The sequence below is a fragment of the Kogia breviceps genome, chromosome 3 (assembly GCF_026419965.1).
Source record: "Kogia breviceps isolate mKogBre1 chromosome 3, mKogBre1 haplotype 1, whole genome shotgun sequence".
Taxonomy (NCBI): Eukaryota; Metazoa; Chordata; class Mammalia; order Artiodactyla; family Physeteridae; genus Kogia; species Kogia breviceps.
This window is the reverse complement of record NC_081312.1, coordinates 148,366,139-148,381,222: the sequence shown is the minus strand read 5'-3', so window position 1 is coordinate 148,381,222 and position 15,084 is coordinate 148,366,139. Positions and strand designations below refer to the sequence as shown.

The 15,084-nt window shown below is 37.8% G+C and overlaps 1 protein-coding gene across 1 annotated transcript in view; it reads right to left on the bottom strand.

Moving 5' to 3' along the window:
- MYO5A (myosin VA) overlaps nucleotides 1-15,084 on the bottom strand; it is a 201,027-nt gene that overhangs the window by 100,621 nt on the left and 85,322 nt on the right. The window contains exons 5-8 of the mRNA XM_059056163.2: nucleotides 8,642-8,798; nucleotides 3,897-4,040; nucleotides 1,387-1,468; nucleotides 635-742 (exon numbers count right to left, since the gene is read on the bottom strand). Of these exons, the coding sequence (XP_058912146.1) occupies nucleotides 635-742; nucleotides 1,387-1,468; nucleotides 3,897-4,040; nucleotides 8,642-8,798 (491 nt within the window). The remainder of the gene's footprint in view (nucleotides 1-634; nucleotides 743-1,386; nucleotides 1,469-3,896; nucleotides 4,041-8,641; nucleotides 8,799-15,084) is intronic.

Sequence of the window (15,084 nt, the reverse complement as noted above, 5' to 3'; positions counted from 1 at the left end):
GTGGGATCCCCAGCATTGGCAGGCGGATTCTTAACCACTGTGTCACCAGGGAAGCCCCTGAATGTATGTTTTAAATAGCTTTACTGAGGAATAATTTGCATACCATAAAATTTATCCATTTTAAATATGCAATTCAATGGTTTTTAGTAAATTTACAGAGTTATGCAACCATCATCATAACCTAATTTCAGTACAGTCCCCATCAACTCGAAGAGAAACACTGTACTCATTTGCTGTCCAACTGTGTTTTATAAAGAATCTAAAAATAAATTTAAAACAAAACACCAAAAATGAATGTTAAATCTCTCAACAATTCTCACCACTTAATATGAAGCTAAGCCAATATTGCAATCAAATGTTGCTTGAGTCAAAAAGCTATTGCTTCTGGGCTTCCCTGGTGGCGCAGTGGTTGGGAGTCTGCCTGCCGATGCAGGGGACACGGGTTCGTGCCCCGGTCCGGGAGGATCCCGCGTGCTGCGGAGCGGCTGGGCCCGTGGGCCATGGCTGCTGGGCCTGCGTGTCCGAAGCCCGTGCTCCGCAACGGGAGAGGCCACAGCAGTGAGAGGCCCGTGTACCACAAAAAAAAAAAAAAAAAAGCTATTGCTTCTAAAAATTCAAGTATAAGATTACATACCTAGCAAAGTGCAGGCCTGCCTGGTTTGTGCCATCTCCTTGGCATCATCTACTCCTTCAATCACAGGACTGCCACCTTGATTCGTGTAATGAAAGTTATTTGCGTCTCCTGAAATTAAGGAAAATTTTTTTAAAAGATTTGCAGTCTATGAAAAGGCCTTGACTTCTACCCTTATGTCCACTCTGAATTAGAGGCAGTGACAGCACAATTCAGTGTATAGAGTCTGAAGTTTGACTTCCTGTGGTTTTAGTTATATTTTAATACAAGACTCAAAATTAAATAACGGAGTAAAATGTTTGTAGAATTTGTGAAATGAATAGTCCTTTCCTAAAGGTTTTATTCCAATCTACAGGCTAGGATAATTTCTTCAAATACTTTACTCCCTTCTTCATAGAGTTCCACCTATGGAACCTCATAGATTTCCACCACGTAAACTCCTTTACATTTTTTTTCCTTTTAATCAAGGCAAATTTCAAACATATACAACAGTACAGAAACTAGTATAATGAGCCCTTGTGTACTCATCACTCATCTTAAACAAGTATCAACTCAAGGCCAATATTGTTCCATTTATACAGCCACTCACCACTTCCTCATCCCATGAGTTATCTTGAAGCCAACTGTAGGCCTCTTATCATTTCATCCATAAATATTTCAGTATGAGATAATCTCCTTTTTAAGAAGTAAATTTGTGAACTCAGAAATTAACATAAGACAATACCAGCACAATAAATCTAGTGCCATACTCATACCTAATCGCAGCATTTTAAATTCAGGTAACTTTGCTGAGGCACAAAGCTGATAGAAGATATGATAGTTTCTCTCCTCTTCTGCCTTTGAAAAAAGAAGAGTTTTCAATTACAGCATTTTAATCTAAAATCCAGAAAATTCAATCATAAAAATAAAAATTTAATTATCTCATTTGATGAAATAAACTGTCCTCTCCCAAATTTCCTAACACATATCTATGATTATTAAACCCTGTGATTTATTGGCTGTGTGCATCTGTGTGAGTGTGTATCTGTTGGTCACATTCAAAATAATATACCTGATAGTAATGCTTTTTGAACTAGTGAACAGCTTGCTATATGGCACTGTCATAAGAGATCAGTGCCTTTGGGGGAAGCTAAAACCTTTTTACTTTTTTCCCTGCAATACTCAATATTTTCTCACAGTATTTTCTTAGATTCATGGCCTTCCTAAGACTTTTGACTAGAAAAAAAAAATCTCAGTTTTGCCATATTTTAGACTGGACCATCTACTGTAGTTGTTTGTAAGAAATCCACAAATGCACTACATCATCCATATCATTTTAGTTTATATATTTAAAAATCAATAAAATTTTTTTAATAGAAAATAAATCATGTACAATTCTAAGATCATTTCTTACTATTTTCCGACAGTCTTTTTCCATATATATACTTTAAAAGTACAGTTGTAATAATATTGTTTATACAATATTATTATACTCTATTGTCATATCCTTGAAGTCTGCAGCGTATTCAGTTAACTGAAGAATAGAGCACGTAAGGCCAAGGTCAGATTTGATGCCCAACAGGGGCTGGTGTCTGGTAAAGAAAACTTAGTTTTCTGTGTTTAATGCACAGAAGACACTAAACAAATTAACAATATACCAATGACCACAAGCATGAATAGGCAAGAGGTCAGGTGTTTCAGTACACAGACAACTAGAAAAGCAGGGGGATCTACAGAAATGCTTTGGTCATCTTTGTACATGAAGGACAATATCAAGTATGCTCTTTCTGACTGTTTGACTCACTTTGATACAACCAAACATCCACAATATTATATAGCCCTGTGGGTTGGGGAACATCTAGAATTGCTTCAATGTTTCTATACAAGACAATAAGGATTAGGCCTTAACATTCTGTCTTAAGCACTACTAGCCTCTGGTCACCATACCCATTTTCCCTTTAATCATCTACCTATCAATCAAATCTGTACTATTTAGATTCAATCTTCTCTTAGATCTACATATATTTCCCCCATTGTTTCCTCTGGCTACTAAACATTTTGTTTTGGACCTATTCAAGTATACATGCGTGCGCAGTAACACTGCTCTACATGTATCTGGATATTAGAACAATGGAGGAGGGTGACTATTCCTTTGCTGTACAACTCAGGTATTACATTTAGGTAGCCACAAATCAGGCACACCCCCAAAGCCAAAGCCAGGATAGCTCTAGGCTGCCCAAACTCATGATTCTCAGTATGCCCCAGACAGTTTCAAAGCCTTAAGGCACTTGTGCAATGGAAATTGTAGACTCTGCTACATGGCAGTGCCAGGACTATTTGAACCTCAATATGGTGAGCATCTAGTTAAGGGACTACAGGAACCCCATCTCAGCATGCAGTGGGTCACCAGGAGTCCTATATGGGGAGTTTTCCAATGATAAGTCCACATTCCCTGAGTATACCTATAAACATGTGAATGCACACCTGCCAGTGCTGTGATGTGCAATACTTCCCATTTACAAACAAAAAAGGAGTAAGTTCCCTGGTGAGGATTCTGGGCTTTCACTGCCGTAGCCTAGGTTTAGTCCTCTCTGGGGAACTGAGATCCCCACCCCCCGAAAAGGAGTAAGAGAGTATGTGCGAATGCAAGTCTGGCACTGATGCATACACTTGAGTGTGTTCTCTGACAGTAGTTCACAACTGACTTGTGAAGATCTTTTAACCCTCATTATTCTATCTAAATGGTATCACATTCTGAGAGAAGAAGGAAGGAAAAAGGACAAGGATAATTTTTTTTTTTTCTTTAACTGAGTTCAAACTGTAACTCATTGAAGCATAGACCAATGGCTTCCCTATCAACTGGGAAATGTGACAGACAAGACTAAACTAATAGCGCCTCTTCTTTTTTTTTTTTTTTTTAAACATCTTTATTGGAGTATAACTGTTTTACAATAGTGTGTTAGTTTTTCCTTTACAACAAAGTGAATCAGTTATACATATACATATGTTCCCATATCTCTTCCCTAGCGCCTCTTCTTAACTAAGCTTTTCCTACAAGCATTTGGAGGAAACAGTCAAAACCATTAAATCTAAATCACTGCCCAGTCCCAAAGACTATTAGTCTAAGGGATATACTCTGACAGGCACTGTTTTACGTTTCAGTCCAAGTGTGGTTTGTAGTAATATTGGCATAACATGCTCAAGAACATCTGGGAATAAAATGCACACCAACAAACATGAGCTCTGGAATTATATGGCAATCTATATGTATACCTGCCCGGCTTACCTGGAACACCACTCTGGACTTCTCTAAAAGGTAAGTTCTCATATTGGCACCAATGATTCGATATCTCTTATCAAAACCAATCTCAATGTACTTCCCAAAACGGCTGCTATTATCATTCCTGGTTGTCTTAGCATTTCCGATTGACTAAGAAACAAAGGGAAAACAATAAGGTTTTAGAAGTGCAATTCATGCCCTGACATTTACAGATTTGTTCAGGGAGAGAAAGAACACAATCCTTTAAAACTGATTCTTTTAAAAACAGAACCAGTTTTGCCCCTGCAGGCACAACTGTATGCTTTGCTCACTGCACAACCACACAGGTACACACTAATAGTCCTTATCGGCCTTGTTATTCTCGCACAAATTATTTTCAGAAACAGCAGACTCGAGCCCAGTGCCCGGGAGGTCTTCATCCACCATTTGTGGTATGGAACATACTCATTCGTGTCAACAAAGGAAAAGAACGGATGGGACCAGGGGCTGCCGAGGCACATGCCCTCTTAGTTAAATAACAGGGTTTGGTTTCTTGAAAAATTTAGTCTGTTTTACGTAAATAAGCTGGTTAAGACAAATTAATATTTTCCTGGAAATATTGCTTTGGTGTTCAGGGTCTCTTTAGCCAGTGGGCCCAGCTGGACTGCTTATTAGTGGAGTGTTAGTAATTACCCACTTAATTCAAAGCCATTTTCAGAAACCAGAGACAGTAAAATTTGGCTTTGGATTTTGATAGTTGTATCTAACTTGCAAGACATCTGCTAAAGAATGCAGAGAATGTAACTTTCTGCTAAATTTTTCATATAATCTTAAAAATTTAAATTGAATATGCACTGCTTTCTGATTTAGGTAACATGCATCTATAAATTTTTCTTTCAAAGCAAAGCAAAAAACATGCTGTAGTTAGAAAAGCAAGTGTTAACATACTGCATAAATTAAATGCTTAATAAGATAATTTCATACAATTAGTATCTTTCACTGTGCAAAGCCTGGGACTATTAGGATTAGTATATTGAAACCACAGCAGAGAGAAAGATATGAAAATGCTCTGGAGCATTAAGAAAGCAATACAAAAAAAAAAAAAAAAGCAATACAAACACAAGTGATGAAAACAGTAGTAACATAGCCATAAAAGTCAACACATTAGATTCTCTGATCAATCAAAGAAAACATATTTTCACTCTCTGAAATATAAGACATGTATTACCCTATTCTGTTTTGGCAATGAGAACGCTGCTAACTTTCAGATTAACATTACAGATTGAAAGAATAGTTGGAAGCTATCTTCCCAGCAAAACTTGATATTACAAAAAGCACAACAAAATGTCTCCACATATTCCCATTATTTTTATTTTGTTTAGAAAATAAACGTGAAATTTTCTTTCAGCACAACATATTCTGTCAAAGAGCAGATGAAGGGTTACATGTAGTAGCAATGGCAGCAGCGATAATAATTACTGAGTGTTTACCAGGCACTGTCCTAAGCACTTTCCCCCAGAACGTAAGCAAGTTAGGGGACGGTGGTCCACAGCTTCTCATCCCTCCCAGACTCTTATCCCAACCTCCAAATGTCATCCCCCCACCCCAGTCTATTTACAGTGGGGATCAGAGTGGCCAACCTGCCGAGATAATACTACGTTCTGTGAGAAGAAGCAGTGAGTAGGCCAGAGTTGAAGCAGACCCTTTTGTCTTTGAGCACAAGGTATATAAACATATAGCAAAGAATGGTAGAAGGAGTATATGAAACAGAAGTCTGAAGGCCTGGGTAGCACACCAGGCCCTACCACTAACTTGCCATCATTTAATCCTCTGAGGAGCATTAGTGTCCCCAGGCGTAAACTGACTGGAATAGATGAGCTCTAGGGTCCCTTTCAAAAATAAAACTCTATGATTCTAAGCCTTTAACCCAATATGGAAAGAAGGTTCTGCATGTAAACGAAGTTTATTCATTTATTCATTTATTTTGTTCATTCCCCCTAATTGCTCCCTCTGCCTTATAAGTACTATATTTATAACAGCCTCCCAATGCTATTTTCATTTCAATCAGCAAGAAATTGTTAAAGGAAAGAAGTTTTGTGGTCTTCATTTTACTACTGATTTCAGCGAAATGTTGAATGAATTATTCTTCTTTACTAAATGGAGGTGAAAATCTTCAACTACAGTTATTGAAGAGGAAATAGAACTATTAAGACCCAGTGTGGGGCCTTCCCTGGTGGCGCAGAGGTTAAGAATCCACCTGCCAATGCAGGGGACATGGGTTTGATCCCTGGTCTGGGAAGATCCCACATGCCGTGGAGCAACTAAGCCCGTGCGCCACAACTATTGCGCCTGCGCTCTAGAGCCCGCGAGCCACAACTACTGAGCCCACGAGCCACAACTACTGAAGCCCGCATGCCTAGAGCCCGTGCTCTGCAACGAGAGAAGCCACCGCAATGAGTAGCCCGCACACCGCAACGAAGAGTAGGCCCCGCTCACCGCAACTAAAGAAAGCCTGCGCACAGCAACAAAGACCTAACGCAGCCCAAAATAAATGTATTAATTAAAGTTTTTAAAAAAAGACCCAGTGTGCCCCCAACATCTTCCCTGTCCCCATCTTAGGATGAAAATGTCTAGGAAAAAAGGATGAAAAAGAAAATGTCATAAAATTGAGTAAAAGGGAATCATTTATTTCACTGTACATTGTTCGTATTTTGCAAAAGGAGCCTATGCCGAGGATGAGGAGCTTGCTTTCTAAAGGATAATGTGCAAATCCCATAAGCCCCTGGGCTGTGATGTTCAAGGTGTGGGATGCTCGTGATCACTGGAGACCCAGACACTCCTTTCTTGACATCACAGTAAACGGCTCTGATATAAAGACATAATCTTGAGGCAGGTTTAAAAGCTACAAATTTTCTTGGCCACATATTCAATATTCTACCTATATTTTCTTCCTGTAACTGGAATCCCTTTGTCACCATTCTTCAGCCCTACATTCCATTTTAATCTTTCAAGTTGGGATGGCCTCATTTGTAGCTGTTGAAAATTAGTTCTCTCTTTAACAAATTTTCTAAATCCAAATTCCAGCAGAGAAACTAAACAATAATACACCGTGAAGTAGCTAAGTATAACTACTGTCTTTAAAAAAATTTTTTTCATAAATTAATTTTTTTTAAAGTATAACTGCTGTCTTTATCTTTTTTTGTTCATCCTAGCAAACAGGGTACATTCCTTATAACTGCATATTAAAAAGTAGTATCTGTAGTCATTCCAAATTCTTAATATCACACCTACTAACACAACTCAAATCTGTGTTGTAGAAAACACAGTATAGCTAGTTTTTGAAAGAGACTATAGCAAGGTCATAAAATAGTTCATTCAACTTGACGTATTCCAGAGTTATGTTATTATATGGTCTAGGCCTAGGAGAAATGGGATTTCTTGATGCGTTCATAATCAACACTCTGGGATCTTCTAACATTAGGGACTAAGAACGGCCTAAACTACTGCCAAATACCAAGAATTTGTTGTTATGATCAAAAACAGTCAAAATAATGGTAGAAAGCAAAGCCCTGTTGTTTTCTGAACCAAAATCAGAAACTGGCTATACAGATTATATTTTCGCAATATTAACACAAGTGGGATCCACCACTATATCTGTAGCTTAAATTCTTTCAAAATCTTAATATTTGCTTAAAATCTTTACTACTCTCTTTTGGCATAAGCATCTGTTTTTTCCTGTCTGTGCTATTTCAGAAAACATTTCCAGTGCTCACCCAGCCCAGGAGGCTCTTAACTTCCCCAGCATCTCTTATTTTCTTAATCCCAAGAACAGAAGTCATGCTGCACTAGAGGGCAGCCCTGTGGGCAAGGGGTCACAGCATACTATTCTGAAGTGTCACACACAGCACTGCACACCAGGCTCAATTACCTCTGGACCGATCAGTGCAAAAACCACTTGCACCACAGGTGCACCAAGCCAGTTCTAAACGCCATCTGTGTTTGGGTGACATGTAAGGCTTGACAAAGGAAAAAAACAGGAATAAAGAATGTTGACTTGGGTTTTTATTAAGAAAGGTTTGTTTCTGCATGTCCAAAGTAATTTCTCTCCATTTATTGAGACTTATATTCTCCATTTAATGGGAATACTTACAAAAATGTAACTTTCCTAAAATCATATTCTCTAATTACAAATCCTAAAATACTCAAATTCTGACACAAAAAAGTCTGTTTTCTTTGGCATGAGCATGTCTACTTTGTATACGTAGTCCACTTTTGAAAGGATATCCTTTCATAGATCTTCCTTTTCCAAGAATTTATATTATTGAATTTCTTTTTCTAAACTAAAGCTGTGTGATATGCTTGACAGAAACAAACAGAAAAATGCTTTCAAGATTATGATTTAAGTTTATAGTTCATATCTGGAAAAATGTAAAAACTTAGCAATAGATACAGGTCAATTAACTGGGAGAAAAGAAACTTGAGGAAATGAAGTGCCATTGCCAGCTCCTTGGAGGCAACGATCCAATGGTAGGTTAAAAATGCAGGTTTATGGAATAAAGTAGATTCCTCTATAGCTAGACTTTACTCAAAATGTTTACCTTACTGAATTTTTACTCTTCCTAGATCTCTCACTAACATCCAGCAAAGTATTTTCCTACTATTACTGGTTGAGAGATCCTAGACTTTCTGACATGTGCTGTATCAATCCATTTTTTGAGCCTGTTTCTTAATGAGAGAATATAGTAAGAAGGCCATGGCTGCCTCTGCCTTACCTCCATGATGGGGTTGGATGCCAACACCTTTTCCTCAACATTGGCTTCACTGGCGGAACCACTTACAGTTGCAAAGTATCGCATGGCATACTTAGCTGAAACTGTTTTTCCTGCCCCAGACTCTCCACTTACAATGATGGACTGATTTCGTTCATCTCTGTAAAACAAAGAAGAGTAGCTGACAGTGCTGCTCACTTTTGAATGTGATTAACATTATTTTCTCCATGTTCTCATCAATGAGCCATGGTGAGTTCCTGCTGGTTCACACATGCAAAAATGTGGGAAGGAACCTAAGAATGACATTTCCTAATAAAAACAACTACTTATAAATTAACAATGAACAGAGAGGGAGAAGAAATGTCAGGCATTAAATTAGAGAGCATCACATCTAAGGATGAATCTGTAAGAGTCTCTGAATTTTTTGTGTGTACATATCTCAAGCACACTTTATTCCTAGAGAATTATTTTGGTCTATTATAGTACTGTTGTCAACCACCTTTAGAAGAGATAGGAGTTACAGCAAACAAATTTAGAAGAAAATACTACTTAATTAAAAAGAAAATTATCTACTAGCTAACTGTCCGTAGTGTCTCCCACAAACTCCAGCTCTTATTAATGTACCCTCATTACCAGAGAAGAAATGGTTCATTTGTTGGCTGATTCATTCAAATATATTAGAGCTCAAAGACTACCAACTGGACTTCCCTGGTGGCACAGTGGTTAAGAATCCGCCTGCCAATGCAGGGGACACAGGTTCGAGCCCTGGCCCGGGAAGATCCCACATGCCGCGGAGCAACGAAGCCCATGCACCACAACTACTGAGCCGGCTCTCTAGAGCCCATGAACCACAACTACTCAGCCCATGAGCCACAACTACTGAAGCCCGCACGCCTAGAGCCCGTGCTCTGCAACAAGAGAAGCCACCGCAATGAGAAGCCCGCTCATCAAAGAGTAGCCCCCGCTTGCTGCAACTAGAGAAAGCCTGCGTGCAGCAATGAAGAACCAATGCAGCTAAATAAATAAATTAATTAATTTAAAAAACAAAGACTATCTACTATTACATCTTTAATTCATTCATACAGTGACTCAAAACTCTAGGTGAGGAACTTGCTCATAAGACTATCATTTCTTTGAGGATGAGGACCTATGTCACCATATCGTTAGTATCCAGCAACTAGTCCAGAGTCTGACAACATCACAAGTGCTCAGTAAATGTGTATTGATTATACGTAAATAAAACTTTAATAACCAACCTAGCCTAGGAATAAATCTGCTTTGGCTACGATTTCGACTGGGAAAGAAGCAGGAAACTTCCACTTCCTGAGATGAAACCAGCAGTCAGCTTCAATCCATCAAATTAACTGAACAAGTACATAAAGGTAGTATCATTTTTGCCCTTAATTTATGTAGAAACAGGATGAGTTCAAAGGTTTTTAGGCCACAAGATTACGAGGTCATTTCACTATAGAAGACGATATTTTTATCTTTTAAAAGAAATTTATTTATCCAACAAACATTTAGCAAACACCTACTACGTGCCAAACATTGTGCTAAATACTAGGGATACAAGTTTAAAAAGCCATGATCTACATCCTCAAGTGGTTGAGGGTCTGAGAGGAAAGACAAACTAATAATTAAAGATTATAATACATGGGATGGGGTATCGAGAGGAGGAAGAGGTGATCAGGGAAGGCACCCTGGAGATGATACCTCAGCAAAGTCTAGAAAGATGAGTAAGAGAAAGCAAGCAAGGGAAAAGGAAGTTAGGAAGGAAACATTCCAGGGAAAGGAGATAACATAAATGAAGGCTCAGATGCATGAGAAATTAGGAAACATCAGAAAATTTAATTTGACTAGAACATGAAGTGATGACAGATAAGGTTGCAGAAGTTAATGAGAAATGGATCATAAAGATCTTACATGAAATGTTAAGGAATCTGAAGTTTACCTAAAGGTCATGGAGTGCTACTGCAGGGTTGTAAACAGAAAATAAACAATCTAATTAGTAAAAACGCTCTGGCAGCAATGTGGATATAGGTGGCAGGGGTCCAGATGAAAAGGTATGAAAGTCTGAACAAAGACTGTGGTGGCCATGACTGAGAGGCAGATGGGTTTAAGAGACACCAAAGTGATAGAATCAAAAGTACCTGCAATAAGTTTCCAAAGTAGAAAGATTTTTCTACGGTAAAGGTTGTTTTTTCGTTGAGAAAGGGTGGTCACTGTATTATTTTACAAACTTTGAAAAATACAATAGGAGTACCCAACTCAGGCCTGATTAAGTACATTCACATCACACTACCAGCACCTGTAAGCAGCCTGTTCAGATGCTCTGACTCCCATACTGCGGGGAAAATCAGGAGGACCTAGGTGACACAAGGAATGTTTAATACTTATAGTAAAAGCTTGCATGTAACCCTCATTTTTATAAAACATCCTTGAACCTCATACTATCTCATTCCCTTTTTATTTGAACTTCTAGACTCAACTGGATATTCCCACTGCCTCTGTTCTTACATGCCTGATTTCAAGATAAATCACTCAAAACCAATAAAAAAACGCCAAACAGTTCTCATTGTGGGGCCAATGTCCTTTTTTTTTCATCATTTAGAGTATTTTAATGTTATCCAAATTGATGTCTTTGATACATTAATCAAGGACAGTACCAGCAGTCTTTGGATTCCCTTCCAAAATATAACTAGAAAAATGATCTCTTCCTAATTCCTGCATGATCAGTTCTGTCACTACACCCAGTGTGATAGCTACCTTGACAAAATTCTCCCAGCATTCCTTCCAATAATGAACAAGGTGAAGAGGCTTCCCCTAGTCTGATGAAAAGGAATTATTAGTGGGAACTGCTATCCTAAACTGTACTGCCTTTTAAATACTATTTAAAGTTTTTATGACAAAATGTTACACCAACAAAAAAGAAGCATTCATTATGTAGTAGCCCTTTCCTATACCATGGGGAAGACGAGAACTGTTAAAGGAGATAAGGTTGAGGATTATTCAAATGAATCACACAGATGTGTACAAATACACACTTATACACATTGATGTCAAGCACATACCAGATACATTTTCACTTCCAGGATTTATGATCCTGGGTCCATATGACCAACAATTTTTAAGGGACTTTATTATTTATTACATTTCCCTGACTTTGGCAGAGGCTTCCCTTCTTCTTGAAGCCCAGTAGAGCATTCCAATATATAAATAAGTATGACTTTTCCATTACATAAATTTCTCTGAATCAGGCTCTGGTCTTTGATCTGTCATTTACCAATTTCATGACTGTGAGCAACTGCATACCCTCTCTGGGTCACAGTTTCCCTCATTTTTAAGATTAAATAGCATCTAAAGTCTTTCTCAATTCTAAAGTACTATAACTTAAAAGTTAAACTAACTCCGGAGTTGATTTTTCAGATGTTGGATGGGCCATAGCCTGCAGTCTAAGCCAGGTAAACTCAAGTACAATTGGAACAGGACAGGCTTACAGATGCTCAGATGGGCTTGAAGGGCTGTACTTGAAATGGGCAAACATTTCTTCTCCGTAGGACCCCTGAATCTGAGATGGCCAAAATCAATAAAGGGCTACAAAGAGAAAAAATGTAAATTCCATCCCCCTGCTTTTAAATTAAGAACAGGAAACAGAAATCTTTATAATGTAAGTACAGTTGTCTTTAAAATGTTTTTCAGTTATATGTGGCCACAGGAAGAAATGCCAAAAAGAGACAAGAGCAGAGACAAGTAGAAGTGGGGAGCCAACTAGAGACACAGAAGGGAGAAGGGTAATACATAATAAAGACATGCAAGGGGAAAAACAAGAAAAGTATAATAGAGATGTGGAGAAAATAGACATAAACACCAAAGATAAAAAATTTTATGGTTTTAATGTGAATATCAGAGTCTACCCTACTCTATTTATTTGAGCTGTAAGCTTTAGATTGTTACATCTATGTAAATAATAATTTATTATTCTTCAAAATTTTGATTAGCTGGTCAGCCACTATTCACAATCCTTCATGTGTCTCGTCCTTATAAGAACCTTCTTTTCCTTTTGGGATGTAGATATCACTTCAAGGACCTGAGAAAACCAAGTTAAGGAACAGAGAGTCACCACTCTTCATCAAGGACAGATCAGTCTGGAGCATCCTAAGGATGCAGGAACTGAAAACTTATGATTTATGGCTTGGCCAGTCCTCTCAAGGGCCCCTGCAATGATCCTAAATAGCCTGGGTACTGGGTGCCCTGAAGTAGAGGTGAACTCTTGTGGCCTGTTTCAGTCAATGTTGCTTCCAGAGGCTATAATGTGAACGAAAAGCCACTACCTAAAAATACTGCTTCATTCATTCATGCAACAAATATGTAATGAGTAGCCACAATATGCCAAACACTTTATGAAGATAAAAGACTCTAGGGTCATAGCCTATTGACAGAGACTGAAAAGTACAGTTTAAATACAGTGGAGTAATTACAAGAAAAGAGGTCTATCCAGGATATTATGAAAGCATGGAGAAGGGGTATAGAACTAGTGGAAGATGTGAGGGAGAGCTGTCAGGAAATGCTTTCTAGAGAAGGTGATGCCTGAATTGACTCTTATACGATAATTAGGAGAAAACTAAGTTGTATGGGAAAAAGGCAATAGGAATTAAACTATGGAGAGGTACATGAAACCCCAGGAAATAAATTATTCAAGGATATACTATCCACTCTGGGTTGATGAAAGAGAGAGATGTTACACTTGAGTCTATTTTCCTTCTATCTATATATCTATTTGGTTTGTCCAGCCTTTCCTTAGATGATATCTAGTAAGATTCATTTCATATCAGGTATATTATTTCATACATTTTCCTTCTGAACTTTACCCATTAAAAATGTAATCTCTCTAGGTTATGGTGCTCATATTTTCCAAGACCATCATCTTGTCCTCTGCAAACTTAATGAGCATACTTTCCATTCACATCCAGGTTGTTAATGAGGAAACTAAGTAATGCCAGCCTCAGACCTGACTCATGCAGGACCCATTTTACTATATCCACACACCTCAATGTTGACTCTCTCATAACCATCCACTGGGTGTTGCTATGTACTTTGGTTAAGTGTACAAGCACCTAGGTCTAATTTTTAGCTTATAAGTGAACATCTTCTCATGAAACAAAATCTAGAGTTTTATTTTCTTGCAGGCACTCAATCTAATTGTTTCTCCTTTATCTGATCCCTTGCTAAAAAGGAAAATTATTAAGTTAGTGTAATATAATGCTTTCTTCCAACATTGTGTGTTTACTGTGATGTGGCTTTCACTTGAGACTCTAATCCTTATTTCTCTTATTAGAGAGGTGCTAAGTTTTTCTACATTTTTATCACTTGTCAAACCTCAAGCTGCTCAGCTCTGTTTCTCCAAGATTTCTGCTCTTGATCAATCCCAAGAAGAAAAGATTTACACTCTAAAGTGGATACTAGACAATAAGTTCACAAGACAATGTGTAGTATTAGTTTTTAAGTATAAATATTTACCGTAAGACTGTGCTGGCACACTGATGAAAGCTGTGCTAGAGAGGCAGAGAGATTATTCAGGAAATGAAAATAAGCATTTCCTGGAGATATACCAAATTCCTGCTGAGAAGTCTGTCACATGACTATCAGATCTTCTCATGTCAATCTGACTTTTCTGTTTCATCAGTATAGAGCCTATGAAATTAATATAAAGATTCCATAACAGAAATAGCCAATTTTTTCCAGTTATACATATTCTTTTTTTAATATTCTTTTCCATTATGGTTTATCATAGGGTATTGAGTATAGTGCCCTGTGCTATACGGTAGGACCCTGTTATTTATCTATCCTATATGTAAAAGCTTACAGCTGCTAACCTCAACCTCCCACTCACTCCCTCCCCCAACCCCCTCCCCCTTGGCAACCACCAGTCTGTTCTCTATGTCTATGATTCTGTTTCTGTTTCATAGATAAGTTCATTTGTGTCATATTTTAGATTCCACATATAAGTGATATCATATGGTATTTGTCTTTCTCTCAGAAATAGCCAATTTTATTTGTTTGTAACTTTTATAGACTCATATACTTACTGTACTTTATTCCTACTACAAACTTATTGGGTAGATAGTTCTCAGTAAGTCCCAAATTCATATAGTAAAGAATTCTGAAGAGGAATCATTTATCAGGAACTGAGGTGGTCTCAAAGTAAAACTTGAGTGGGATCATGAAGAATAAATAGAAACCAGGCACATAATGGAGCATGGAGAAGGATATTCTATAAAAGTATGCAATGTTAGTTAATCTGAGGGAATAGATTAATACTGTGATAATATTGTGTTAGAATAGGGTCATATAGTTGGAAGTAAGAAAATTAAACAACAAGGAAGAAAGGCTCTGTAGCCTCAGAGCTTGATTCATATCTCAGCTCCCAGATACTATTTATTAGCATG